The sequence below is a fragment of the Sciurus carolinensis genome, chromosome 9, assembly GCF_902686445.1.
Source record: "Sciurus carolinensis chromosome 9, mSciCar1.2, whole genome shotgun sequence".
NCBI classification, from domain to species: Eukaryota; Metazoa; Chordata; class Mammalia; order Rodentia; family Sciuridae; genus Sciurus; species Sciurus carolinensis.
In genome coordinates, this window is record NC_062221.1 from 26,388,325 (window position 1) to 26,403,186 (window position 14,862).

The following is a 14,862-nucleotide window of genomic DNA, read 5'->3' on the forward strand; positions in this document are numbered from 1 at the left end:
CTAGTGCAGCCACTCTGGAAAGCAGTGTGGAGACTCCTTAGAAAACTTGGAATGGAACCACCATTTGACCCAGCTATCCCACTCCTTGGCCTATACCCAAAGGACTTAAAATCAGCATATTACAGAGATACAGCCACATCAATGTTCATAGCTGCTCAGTTCACAATAGCCAGATTGTGGAACCAACCTAGATGTCCTTCAATTGATGAATGGATAAAGAAAATGTGGTATATATATACAATGGAATATTACTCAGCCATAAAGAATGATAAAATTATGGCATTTGCAGGCAAATGGATGAAACTGGAGAATATCATGCTACGTGAGATAAGCCAATCTCAAAAAACCAAAGAACGAATGATATCGCTAATAAGTGGATGGTAACACATAATGGGGGGTGGGAGGGGTTAGTGTTAGGGTTAGAGTTAGGGTTAGGGAGGGGGGCAAAAATGGAGGAAGGAAGGATTGTATAGAGGAAAAGAGGGGTGGGAGGGGTGGGGGGGAAGGGAAAAAAATAACAGAATGAATCAAACAACATTACCCTATGTAAATTTATGATTACACAAATGGTATGCCTTTACGCCATGTACAAACAGAGAAACAACATGTATCCCATTTGTTTACAATAAAAATATATATATATATATATAAAAAAAAAAAAAAAACAAAGAGAAGCCAGGCATGGTAGTACATGCCTGTAATCCCAGCAACTTGGGGGCTAAGGTAGGAGGATCACAAGTTCAAAGCCAGGTTCAGCAATTCAGTAAGGCCCTCAGTAATTGAGAGAGACCCTAAACAACGTAGCAAGACCATGTCTCTAAATAAAATATAAAAAAGGGCTGGGGATGTGGCTCAGTGGTTAAGCGCCACTGGGTTTAATCCCCAGTACCAAAAAAAGGTAGAGGAAATTTATTTACATATTTTATGCACACAGTGTGTGTACACACTCACACAGTCCTGTACCACAGATAGAATATCTCTGAAAAACAAACAAGAGAAGTGCTTCCAGGGCTTCAGACTAGCTGGAGGAATAGAAAGAGAAAGACTTATTTTTCATTTAACTCCTTTTTGTATGTTTTGAATTATGAACTATGCATACCTTATCTATTAAAAAAATAAGCTAATTACAAACCAAACAAGTGTTGTGCAGGTTGATGGAAAGTAAAAGTTACCATACCTGAGGCAGCCATCCGACCATCTTCAGGGGCCTTTGGTTTGCCAGTTGCCCGGACAGCAAAGATCCGTCCATCACTGGTGCGAATGTACGTCCCTAATAAGAGGCATAAAGATGACTTTTAGAAACAGATATGTACTGATTCCAGCCAACCCTGGGAAATGCCAGGCCTAGGCACCATGGGCTGGGAAACAGCTACAAAATTAAGTCTCACTCCCTCTATCAAGACCCCTGAAATGAGGAGTGGATAACAGCTATGGACTCATAATTATTCTTCTAATCCAGAAGCATTAATAGTTAGCCTACCAAGTATTAGGCACAGTTCTAGTTCGGTGATTACACAAGATAGAAAAGGCCCTGTCTAAAGGAGCTTAATCTCTAGAAGAGAAGACAGATAATTATACCAGAAAGTATAAGAAGTAGTCAATGCAATGGAGGAAATAAAGTGCTATGAAAGAGAACAAGCTGTCATCTTATGCTCCATAGTACTCTAGCTCCGGTCCTCCTCTTAATCTGAGAGGAAGGATCCTATTATCTCAATATCCTCTCTCCCTTTGTACAAGAATTCAAGACCTGCACATTCTATTCCCTCAAGGCACTAATCTACCTTCTCTTCATTCTTGGGTATGTCATTAGATCAATATTCTGGGATGTCAGGGCCACCTCTAAACTTCTGTAGGCCAGGAGTTGGCAAACATTTTCATAAACATCCAGAGTAAGTATTTGTGGCATTATAAGTTATAAGGTCTCTGGCTGGTAGCTAGTTAATTCTTCTGCTGTAACATGAAAATGGCTAGGCACAGTTGCATAACAATCAACTTATGGACACTATAATGTTTTATTTATTTATTTATTTGTTTGTTTATTTATTTATTTATTTATTTATTTATTTTTGTGCCGGGTATTGAAGCCAAGTGCGCTTAACCACTGAATGACATCCCCAGTCCTTTTTTATATTTTATTTTGAGACAGGGTCTTGCTAGATTGCTTAGGGCCTTGATAAGTTTCTAAAGGCTAGCTTTTAATTCACAATCCTCCTGCCTCAGCCTCCCAAGCCACTGGGACTACAGGCATGCACCATGACCCCCAGCTTAAAATGTGAATTTCTTATAATTTTCACATGTCACAAACATTACCCCCCCCCTTTTTTTTTAACCAAATGAAAATGCAAAACCTATTCTTAACATGCAGATACAGTAACAGGGAACAGACTGAACTTGGCCCATGGGTTGTTTGCTGACCCCTGCTCTAGGTTAGGAAGAGCATAATAAGAGGGCTTGCGTTGTCTTTGTGCATCTGTGTACTTCAGGGTAATCTTTTCCTGAGCCTAAAGGTACTCTAACTCTAGGGCTAAATCTCAGTAACGCACACAAAACCCCAAAACAACCTCTTATGTTGATGGGTTTAGTTAAAGGCTAATATGAAAAACAGGTTTAGATTTTGTCTTGACACTGTTTAGGCCAGTTTTTTCTTTCTAGCAATCTCAGGTCCCTCTGTAAGGAACCCAGAAACATGTATGGACTTTTTATATTACCACACTCAAAAATTTTATCACGTGCCAGGTACAGTGGCACACACCTGTGATCCCAGTAACTTGCAAGGCTGAGGCAGGAGGATCCCAAGTTTAAAGCCAGCCTCAGCAACTTAGTAAGGCCTTAGGCATCTTAAGAAGACCCTGTCTCAAAACAGAAGATAAAAATAACTGGGGATACACAGGGATGTAGCTCAGTGATAAAGTGCCTCTGAATCCAATCCCCTGTATTAAAAAAATAAATAAATATTTTTTTTAAAAAGTATATATGTGTATATATATATATTCATACAACCAGCTTGTACTAAATTCATCCACATAATACAATTCCCACCCTGAGTCACTCTTTCCAAACAAAAAGGTACAAATGACACATTACCACATATGTTGGCTTATAATCTATTCCATAATGCTTTCCTGTCATTTTGGTCTCTCTGTTATCAAATCATCCCCATAATAAGATTCTCCATAAAAACAGTGGCAAAATACAGAAACAGGGACCCTGATTCCCTCCTTTTAAGTCACTTACCAATATCCACTGGGCTCACCCCAACTCTACCAAGCTCCTAGAAATGCCATTTTCTCATATGTCTCCCCAATCATGACAATTTTATGAGATGATTTCTATGCCCCATTAGCTCAAGTTGTTTGTATTTATCCCGCTTCTCAGCCTAAGAAAGGTAAGGGACAGGTTCCTTGCTCAAGCTCTCACCTTTTGTCCCACGGATGATGTGGATGCTCTCACCAGCATTAATTCTAGCCTGAACATCTGTAGAACTGTTGAGTCCAGGAATAACAATATCTAGTGAAAAATAGATCTCATATTTAGATTGCATAGGGTCTGACTGAAGAAAGGAAAGAAAATGCAAAGACCCACATCTATCCCAGGTCCTCAATGGTTTCCCACAAGCTTCTCTGTGGAGCAGAAGTTTAGAACCAAGGAAGGTGAAGCAGGCAGAATCCTTTGCAACTATCTCAACTAAGAATACTATGAAACCAAGAAATCTGTTCATCTTTCCAATTTTCCTTGCTTTTATCAAAAATTTATTATAGAGTTTTGGTTTAAAAAAAGTTTTAATTCAAATAGCATTTTTTCCCACCCTCTAAACTATTTGCATGTATCAGTTCCACATCACTTCAGGCTCCAAAAATGGCCTCATTCTCTTCCATGTTGGCATTACTCCACACCTGGAGGATAGTGTTTTTAAGACTCAGCAGTGAAGTGAGACTGCAAAGAGCTCTCTTTATTTATTGTTGTTGTTTTTTACTCATTTCACATTTTTTTTTAACAATGGACATGTATTGCTTTTATTCTCATAAAAATCAATTAAGATGTTTTCATTAAAATGTATATGCCATGAATATTCTAAATAGTAGGATGGAAAATAGGATCATAAAATGTTTTCCTTCCTAATCACTTTGAATCACAGGAGTTTGCTGACTAACTAAAGGGTGACTCGTCTGCCCACTTCAGACTATTTGCTCACTGGTCCAAAATGCTCCAGCTACATCAAACTCACAAAGAAAGAGACAATTCATGTTTCCTAATTACATAGGGAAGTTGGTAGCTGTGTTTTATAACTAACTGACCCTATGTTAGCTAGCAAGGCTCAGCACATTCACATCTGTGTGACAGCTTCTGAGACCTACCCTGTGATCTAATGACACTTCCATAATCCCTGTGTGCTAGGAGGATTCTATCCGCCACACTCAAGAAAACCCAGTTCTGTGTTATGAGATTATTTTACCAGATTGCAAATTCTTCAAGATTAGGAACTGCTATCTTCTCTATTTTTACCTACAGTACCAAATGTAGTAAGGTCTAGAATACAAAAGGTATTTGACAAATACTTTCCAATGAACAAAGTTATTTTAAAAGGGATGATAACCCAGAACAGAACTGAAGAGTTCTCTGACCTGTTGTGGTGACCACCTTCTGCACAAGGACTCCTGCCCGCTGCAAGTAGTTGATTGGGAAGTTCATGGATGGATTTGTGCTGGAAGCAGAGCTTACAGTGCCTCCCAGTGGGACATGCCGCGGCATCATAGGGATGGGGGTGGACTGTACAGGACGAACACTGGCCACAGGCTTTTCATCACCCTTCAGTGTTGGTTGCCTATAAGAAAAAGACAAACACACTTAGAGAGTTGAGAAGAACAGCTCCTGCCTCTCTCCAAAGGCTGTGGGGCCTCTCCAGACTGTCCTAGACTACATTCTCAGTTACTGCTAAAGAGAAGCATCAGAAGAACCTTCAGGATCTGGTCAATTCAAAAGAAGACTAAAGCCAGGTAGGGGGGCACATGCCTGTAATTTCAGGTACCTGGAAGGCTCAGGCAGGAGGATCACAAATTCAAGGCCAGCCTGGGCAGCTTAGTGAGATTTTTGTCTCTAAATAAATAAATAAATAGGGCTGAGGGTGTAACTCAATGGTAGAGTGTCCCCAAGTTCAATTTCCAGTACTGTGAGAAAGGCAGAGTGGCCAAGAAAATGCAGAGGGATAACACCTCTCCAAGGAAAGCAGATTAGATGTCAGTGGAATACCACCTTTCTGGAGATGTGTGAAGCCATGAGCTCCTCTGAATTTGGATTATCTACATCAAGAGTTGGTCCCTAAAAGGAAGTTAGAATGATACGAAGATGCATAGAGGGAGGAAAAGTCCTTCAGATCACAGGGTATATATTATGTTAAAGATCAAGGGGTAGAATTTTCCTCATTTATCCATGTGGTAGCAGGTGTTTAGGTGATCTTGAGAAACTGTCTGTCCCAAACTTAAGCCATTTTTACTCTCTGAAACCTCAAATCTAAATAATACAAATACCTTTCTCTGTATTACTTTTCACCAAGCTCCTCCTAACTCCTAAGCTAGTCTAAACTGCCCCTCTAGTCATGACCATCATACAAAAGCAGCAACAGCAGCCAAAGTACTATGCACAAAAGCCAGACTTCTAAATGACCCAGTGCCACAGCAATCTGAGAACTGGCTTAATATCAAAATGTTAATCTATGGTCAATAGCTCATTCTTCACTGATCACCTTCCTTTCAAATGGATGTTGGTACTTTGAGAAAGTTACTCCTGATTCAAGATTTTTTTTTTAAAGTCTCTGTCTCTAATGTCTTCAGTCTTTGGGCCTGGGATAGAGATTCCCTTGGACTGGTATGTTCATCTTCATCTGACTGAAGACTGGCTCATGAGAACACTTAACACCACTCTGCTTTTGGACTTGATCTGCATGATTCCTCAATCACACTGCTCTTAGATTGCTACAGGTGCATTGGGGAAGCTCCCTGGTCACTGTGGACTTCAAAGTTCTCATACAGGCTAGATATCCAGCTCTAGGGCCCATTACCTAAATGTCCCAGATAGGTTTGGCAGATGTTAACCAGATTCCTCTCAGGATCAAAAGTCAGATGGGTAATGGGATACCAGCCTAAGTTTTATACTCTTGCAGGAGCTAAGTCTGGGAATTTGGACAGGAAGCCCTCCTCACATGTACCCAAATGAGATGAAGAATCAGCAGAATCATGGTATGCCCAACAAAAGTGGTGAGAAGCTGGTATCTCCACAGGGCCAAGGTGGGCTAGAAATAGAGCTATCTCCTCACAGCCTAGCCTGGACCATTTGTCACATTTTCTCCCATTGGGTTCAGACTTAAGTCTACTCCTGATGTTACACAGAAAAGTCCAGAAAAAACAGGGGTGAAGAACAAGAGAAGAGAACATTCTCAGACAACACTATCTTGAAAAATGATACAGAAATAAGAAGCCTGAGGGCTATGAGAGTGACTTTCTACTTAGAAGAATATTCAATTTGCTATATAAAAAAATAGCAAATTTGGGCAAGATAATAGAACACTTGCTTATCATGCAAAAGGATATGGGTTCTATTTCCAGCACTGAAAAAGAAAAAAAAAAAAAAAAAAAAAAAAAAAACAAGGCAAATTTATTCACATGCAAAGAAAAACTAATCAGTGTTTTATACATAAAATCTTATTTTTTCATGTCCTCATTTGGCGAGTTTATTTTTTATTTATTTATTTTTTTGTAGCTGTAGATGGGACAGCATGCCTTTATTTTATATGTTTATTTTTATGTGGTGCTAAGGATCGAACTCAGTGCCTCATATATGCTAGGCAAAGTCTCTGCCACTGAGCTACAGCCCCAGCTCCTGGCAAGGTTATTTTTTTACATATAACTCTTATAAATTGATTCCCCTTCAAATAAAATAATTTGCTTTCATTTAAAAAACATAGACAATTAAAACATGCAAACCACTCAATCAGACAGTTGATCTGGTTATTAAGTGGGAAGGTGAGGGCTGTAAGGCACTTTGTCTTGAAATTAAAAAAAATAAACGGACACACAGATACTTCTGTAATATCTAACAAAAAGTCTCCCTCTCTGCTTAGCAACTGGCTTCCACCCAGTTCACATTTTCAACTACTCAAATTTTCTTGCTCAGGATCATGGCACACCCACAGAATGAAATCCCATTAGGAATTTCCAGTATTCCCGGATTGTAATCTGGGACCCAGAAAGAACATGGCCATCACCCTTGAACTTCACTGCTATGTGAATTCTAGAGACAAGGTGCTGGGATAGGATGAAACTGTGGAAGGGCTGAACTTTGTGTTTTGGGAAACTGTGCTCGCTTCTGCCCTGCTTCATTCCCCAGGAGTTCATAAGAGCTCTTCTGAGTGAGAAAACCAGCAGCTCAGTTTTCCAGCCAGAGCAGTCAAAACCAGAGTCACTTTAAACACCATAATTGCTGAACTATTTTGACACCTGACCCTAGAGGAAAACCTACCAGAGTTCATGACAGCAAATGAGTAGTTAGTAGGCTTTCTCTTTCATTAAAAAAAGAAATTGAAAAATATTTGGGCCTGGCCTACCAGCACACCCCACTTCCCCCACCCCCACCCCCATCCCCACCTTTCAGTAACTCACCAGTTCCTCTGACTGAAGGCAGGAATGCTGGTCAGGCTCTGGTCACTGGCAGGGTAATACTGTGCATACGATGGGCGGGTGTAGGGAACTGATGTGCGTTTGTCTTCCTCATAACTTTTCTTTGCTGCTTTTTTCTCAGCCTTGGTCAGCTTGTGATCCTTTCGGTTGAGGAGCAATGACTCATGCTCAAAAGGCTCCTAGGGATGCAGGGGGATGTTGATTTAATTATAAGTCTCCATGCCAGTATGACTGACTGTCCTGCCAACATACTGATGGACAATGAGCCTTACTTTGAAACCAAGAAGAGGCTGGCTGTCTCCAGCACTAGTGAAGAGCCTGCTCACAGGCACACAAGCAGGTTTACTATCTTTCAGTCATAACTCTAACCTAGCACCAGCTCCAGACACCTAAGCCTGTGTTCCGTATCAGAAAATTAACAAAGTACATTTTCAGAACCTTCCCCCTCTTTCTGCTACGTAAACTCACAATGGCCAAATTATTCCACATGACTGAGCTCAGCGCTCCAAGAACAATCTGGAGGCAGGTGGTTGGGGTAGGAGGGGGACTAAGTGGGTCAAGGAAAAGTTGCATCCCAGAGGTCTGAATGAAATACCACTTCAGATGAAGGAAGCAAGCTTGCCAGACCAGCCTCCTTGGATAGTCTGTCATGCCTGGTGACTTCATGCCTACCAGGTTCTTACCTTGGTGATGAGGTGAGGGTACTTCAAACAAGCAAGTTGTAGAACTGATTCCTTGATCCCTTTTACATTCAAGGATGCTTGCGGAGCTGGCTCCTTCTCAACAAAGTGCAGTAGGTTTTCCACCTCCTTCCGGGTGAAGTTCAGCATCGGATTTAGATCATCCACCACCCGATCTAGAAGGGAGAAGAAATAAAGTCAGCACATAGCAAAGAAGACTAAAAACACAATTATGAAGGCTGGTGGGGAGAAAGGAGGTTGTGTATGGCATAACTGTCACTACTAATGAAAAGTCATCCCACATTTGAAAGTCAAAGGTCAAGACTGGGGATAACTGCGAATGCCTATAATTCCCACCAGTTGGGAGGCTAAGGCAGGAAGAGGCTGGGCAACTTTGAAAGACCCTAAGGGCTACAAAGGGCTGGAGGTATAGCTTAGTGGTAGAGCACCCCTGGGTTAAATTCCTGATATGGGTTGGGGGTAGGGGTTCCTAAAACCAGGTATAAGGCCGGGGTAAATGGAAATATCAGAAGAGAAAACTGTATAACTAGCTTGGCTCTTGTCATTAAACTCAACTTCAACAATGTTAGGTCAATCCCCTTTTAATGATTTGAATGAGAATGAGATGGGAGGAACTACTGGCTTTCTAAGATTCACAGCCTGCCTAGTCCCCATACCCTGTTCTTCCCCTCCCCTCTTTGATACTGTAAGGACAGTGGCCTGTATAGATGTGCCTCTGGAATGCCTCCAAGATGGCCCACCTGACATGCCCTGCTTGGAAATCTGACGGTCATAGATCTTCTTTTCAAGCGTATAATCAGCCACCAAACGATAGATATGACAGGGCTTTTTCTGGCCATAACGGTATACCCGACATACTGCTTGGGCATCATGGCAAGGGTTCCAGGAAGCATCAAACACCACCACTCGATTGGCACCAATCAGATTCACACCCAAGCATCCAGCCCTTTAAAACACAAGGCAAAAGTCTTTAGTCTTAAAGAAGCTTTTTCATCAGTTTTACCCTCTGTGACTCCTACCCCAACATCACTCTCTTCATTCTAAGCACAGTATACTCAAGAATTTTGTTGTCCCGCTGAAAAGTAGTTACATTCCTCAAGCACTGAAAAGTATACCCTAAAATCCAACATGGCAGTGCCGACAGCTCTCTACTCCTCTGTAACAAGTATGGCCCCACATCCTGGACCCAGATTGATGCCCCCTGGTCGGGAAAGACTTCTACACGCAGATGTTCCCTGTGTTTTTACTCTAATCACTGAGCGGAATGATGGACTCATAACCCTGTTATGGGACATTCTGGTGGCAGAAGGCAGCACAGCTCTTGAGGTAGTTGGCATGAGATAAAGAATGCATCAGTCTTTTGTGATTACATTATACTTTTCACTTTTTGAAGCACTTTGACATTTATCACATGTTTAAGACTCAGAACAATCCTCAGACAAAAACTAATTAGGAATATTAATGAAAGTGTCAAAGAACTTTATGACACTATGACAACTGCTCCTCTACCACGACTTCTTTTGGGGATGCCCTCTCTGATATCAAAAACAAGTTACAAACCTGAGCAAACTTGAATGAGCCTTTGGGGTATTTGCTTAGGTGATCAATTGCTTGAATATACCCCTTTGACCTCTCCTCTTTCAGGTTTCACTCACCTTGTGGAGAGAAGGAACAGCCAGGTGGTGAGGTTGCTGGGATCATTGAACTGATTAATGAGTCGCTCCCTCTCAAAGGCAGGGGTACTACCATCTAGCCCTAGGAAGGAAAGGAAAAATCACAAGAAATATATAGATGAGAGCAGTGATACTCAGCAAAAATCACTGGGAAATGTGTTTTACAAGCAAAATAAAACAAATGAACAGAAGCATTAAGGTGCTCAGGACCCCCTCCCACCCCAACCCCCAAATGACTCTACAATGAAGTTCAGGCTTCCACAACAGTGAAAGTACCCTCAGGTGATTTTCACATGCAACAAGGACCATAAACAATTTTTCTGCCCTTTTGTATCTTAGGTGAATTCTAAAACCAAGGTTTTCAGATTTAAGAGTGCATACTACTCACCTAAGGAGCTTAGAAAACAATGGTTCAAGGTGACCTCTCTGCCTCAGCCCAGGGAGTCCTGGGGTGAGTTCAGGGAGACTAAGGATTTTGTGTTTTGGTATGGGTAATGTTCTTCCACCAGATATTTGCATTTTTAACAAGATTCTTAAGACTAAAAACTTGTTTTAAGAAGACATAAAAGAAATAGAGCTGGAGCAGCTAACTGCAACACATGAATGAAAAGAGAGGAGTTCAAAAAGGAAAGGAAAAAATATATCACCTTCAGTTAAGAAGCAGCATAAATAAAAAAGGAGCAACATTTGTCACATTGGATAAAGGCAAAGGTATGAAATACCAGATGGAGAAATGAATTACTACTGCTATAGGAAGCAATAGTATAATTGCTTGGTATTGTGGTTCTCAATCAGGACCTAGCCTATCTTTCCAACTTGAATTCTCACAATTTCAAAGCACAGCTCACCACTAACTTACTGGGCAAGCCTACAGTAAAAACAAGCTCTGAACCACACCCTGTACTGGGGTCTCCTTGCCACACTCTGAACCTCCATTCCTCTAAATCCTTCCTTAGGCCAGTGGTTCTTACGGAGCATGATTTCTCTACTCTTGCACTTCCCAGGGGATATTTGGCAATATCTGAAGATATTTTTGATTGTCAAATTGTCTCTAGTGAGTAGAGACCAGGGATGCTGCTAAATATCCACAATATACAGGAGAGCTCCCTATAACCACAGTCTGGCCCAAATGTCAACAGAGCTGAGGTCACTATTTCTCAACTTATTTTCCATTACCTTTCCCCTAAGGATCCTTTTTAGACATTTTTTCCCCATCATATCATGTCTTCCATGAAATTTTAATACACAGATATACTATAAGTCTGTTTATACATTATATGTATATCTGTGACTTATACACTGAAAAAAATTTAAGCATTTTTTCATACACACACACACACACACACACACACAATTTTCATCCCCTTAGGGGTATTATCTTCCCCAGAGGGAAAGCAGGATTGGACTTGTACTCCTCTACTCTTCTGCCTTGGAATGTTTTTCAGGTTACTTTCATTCTGTATATACGAATTCTCCCCCATCTTTTCTAAATCACTTTTCCAGCCAGTCTCACCAGACTTATCTGTCCTCCTTAGAACCCCAGAATGGGCAAACAGTGCGACATTTGTACTAGAGCTATTACATCTCAAATGAAGACAATGCCTTCTACTTCTCTACATGCCTATCTTTCCCAAGCTCCCCAGTTCCTAATACCATGATTCATTCACAACAGTTTGTTCTTAGGGTGCTCCTAGGCTAATCACAGATTATTTCTATGCACTTGATGGTGAGTGCAGCAGAAGAAGAGGAAAGAAGAGAGAAGGCAGACAGATCTTTCCAAGGATACAGGAACAGCAGCAATGAACTCACGGAAGTAGCTGACATTTCGAACCCACTTTGGTGCTCCTTGCCCCTCAGTACCAGGTAGACAGGGTACTTCTCGCTTTCCCAGGAATTCTTCAATGAGAGCCAAGGTGGAAAGACTCTGGCTAAAAGGGAAAATATAGTTCAGATGGCTCCCAAATCCCAGGAACTTTGTTTCCAATAGGCCTACACTCATGTGCCACCTTCTGACAATGGAAGCCCCCATAACCTATTACCCATAAGCAGCAACTCCACCAAGAACAACCAAAGATATTCTGCCTAATGGAAGCAAAATCATCTACATTTTTATTACTACCGCTCCACTGAAAAAAATGTTTCTCCATCCTTATTTCCTCCACTGAAAAATTTTGGGGTTTAGGTCAACATTCAATAGCATTCAGCACTACAAACCAATACCATGTGAATATACATTAAATCTGATTATAGGCCACAGGCAATCTTAGGGATCTTGCTAGGGAAACAGAATAACTTGGCTTTTTCCAAAACAATGCAGATGGTCAGTCTCCCCTGAAGTGATCCTTAAAATCAAGGGTCACTAGGTTCTCCCAAGTTAGATCATTGCTGCCCTCTCAAAATGTGTCACATATATGCATGTATGAATATGTCACAATGAATCCTACTTTTATTCATAAGTACAATGTATCAATTTTTAAAATAAGTAAATAGAAGGGAGATCATTATAGCAGAGAAAGGGGACTAGGGAGAGGAAAGAGGCAGGAGAAAAGGGAAATAACAGGGAATGAAATGGAGCAAATTATGTTATGTGCACATATGATTATACCAACAATGAAATAACAAAAATAATAAAAACAGAGGCTGGGGCTATAGCTCAGTGGCAGAATGCTTGCCAAGCATGTGTGAGGCACTGGGTTCAATCCTTAGCACCACAGAAAAATAAACAAAGGCATTCTGTCCATCTACAACTACAAGAAAAATTTAAATAATAAAAAAAAATTTTTTTAAAGAAAATTCAAAGTGTATCACAAGTAAAAGCCCTTATCAGAGGCTCCCAAGGAAAGTTCCTGCTACTTGGCTTTCCCTGGGGCATAATCTGGTCAGAACAAAGAAGGAGAAGCAATCTACTTCATGTCTGTTTTCCTGGGAAGTCAGGTCTTGATGAGACTCAAAGTCCCAGCTAGACTGACAATGTGACTCTGAAACAAATCATATCAATTACTTGGCCTTATATACAAAACTTTTAAAGGGGAGGGATAAAAGCAGATTAGAAGAAAGATCAGCAAAGGTTTTCTGTAAAGGGTAAAATAACAAACATTTTAAGCTCACATATACTCTGCTGAATATTTTGTTGTTGTTTTACAACTCTTTAAAATTTTTAAGAACTATTTTTAGCTCTCAAACTGAACAAAGTATTTGCAGTGCACATGCCTGTAATCTCAGCAACTCAGAAGGCTGAGGCAGGAGGATTGCAAGTTCAAGTCCAGCCTGGGCAATTTAGTAAGACCCTGACTCAAAATAAAAAATAAAAAGAGCTGGGACTGTAGTTCAGTGGGAGCAAAAAACCAGCCACAGGCTATATCCAGTCAAGACCATAGTTTGAAGGATGAGACAATGATCTCCAATGTTAGCTTAGGGTTCTAAATTGTTCTCTGTGAAGAAACCGCATTGGGTAAAGACAGAAACTTTGAGAGAGAGAGAAAATGCAAGAAGGTTCACACAATAAGTGTTTGGTTGAAATGGCACTGTAAGAGAAAAGAGAGCTAATGTGAGCCTCGTTGGTCTCACTGTCCAGGAGCTGTGTGAATCCTTACCAGAGAAAGGACAATCTCAAGTGGGAATTTCTCTTCCTACCTAAACACGAGGATCTTGTCCCCAAGCTTCACACTTTCCTCAATCAGGTGGAAAAGCAGTACCATCTTGGGAGAATTTTCTAAGACTCCGGTCTGATAATTAGTCAGAAGGTCCTTGGCCTGCAAGAGAGAAATGAGGCAGCTTGGAGCAGGTCCAAGGCCAGATGATTAGAAATAAAATTCTCTCCAAGACCATGGCCCACTGGCCATCTTTAGAGTTCCCTACACAGACTTGGCAGTATACTACATTGTGCACCCAACTCTCTTACCAAGTGGGCCATGCACCATCCCTTCTCAGCATTATTTTATGGTTATTGTAGGATGTACTTGACTCACCCATTCATATGTGACGATGTTGTTGCCTCGCTCCTGGAATGGGTTGAAGCCAACCCCCTGTAGGAACTTGCTATTGGTTGCCTCTCCCATTGAGGAAGTCAAGGTGCTATCCTCTCCCTTGGCTTTTGCTCCCTGTGGTGGACAGCGGGCACTGGTCCCTGCTGAGCCAAGCTCTTCCACGTCTAGGTCCTGCTCATTGGCCAGGTTCTCCTTCTGAAGGGCTTCATAAAGCACATCAGGGTGATTCCAGATCTGAGGTAAAAGGAAATGGGGGCATTGGACAGAGAACACTCCAAGGGTGTCCCAGAGAGTATGGAAACTTATACCTCTCATAGTACACATTGTCACATCAAAAATTAATGTACCTCTAACAACCTTCAAAAAGCTTACACATTTGCTTTTACTACCAACTCTGATGACCATGACACATGACTGGGAAAGTTCATACCAGGGGCATAACAGTATGTTTGGTATCTAATCAAAAAGGCTGTGTCACAAACCTTGCATTCTTATTCAAATAAGAATGTTTTTGTTTCACTAAGTGGCTACAGTCAGCTACTGTATGAAACAAGACTAATTTTTCCCTATGGAGAAGATGTATCTGACTATATATGACCAATCATATGTCCTTTCAGGGACAATTCCTAGCAATAGTTGAGAATTTCTGGGAGAGGGGCAGGAAGGAGGAAGGTATACTAATCCAGAAGCACTATCATAGACCACTTTTGTTTTTGTTTCCTGGCTCTAGTCTAGAACTGTGGCTACAAAAGAAATACTTTAAAACCCCACTTGTCCCCGGACACACATCTTCAGCTGACTTACTGAAGTAGCGAGCAATCAGAAATAATAC

General features: G+C 41.1%; 1 protein-coding gene across 3 annotated transcripts in view; it reads right to left on the reverse strand.

Annotated features, from left to right (window-relative positions):
• The window catches only part of Rad54l2 (RAD54 like 2), a 143,774-nt gene that overhangs the window by 7,320 nt on the left and 121,592 nt on the right, over positions 1–14,862 (reverse strand). For all 3 annotated transcript variants that reach the window (XM_047564624.1, XM_047564623.1, XM_047564622.1), the window contains exons 12-21: positions 14,013–14,264; positions 13,678–13,796; positions 11,854–11,972; positions 10,027–10,126; positions 9,112–9,317; positions 8,354–8,526; positions 7,653–7,849; positions 4,623–4,822; positions 3,418–3,507; positions 1,178–1,270 (exon numbers count right to left, since the gene is read on the reverse strand). In XM_047564624.1, coding sequence (XP_047420580.1) covers positions 1,178–1,270; positions 3,418–3,507; positions 4,623–4,822; positions 7,653–7,849; positions 8,354–8,526; positions 9,112–9,317; positions 10,027–10,126; positions 11,854–11,972; positions 13,678–13,796; positions 14,013–14,264 — 1,549 coding nt within the window. The remainder of the gene's footprint in view (positions 1–1,177; positions 1,271–3,417; positions 3,508–4,622; positions 4,823–7,652; positions 7,850–8,353; positions 8,527–9,111; positions 9,318–10,026; positions 10,127–11,853; positions 11,973–13,677; positions 13,797–14,012; positions 14,265–14,862) is intronic.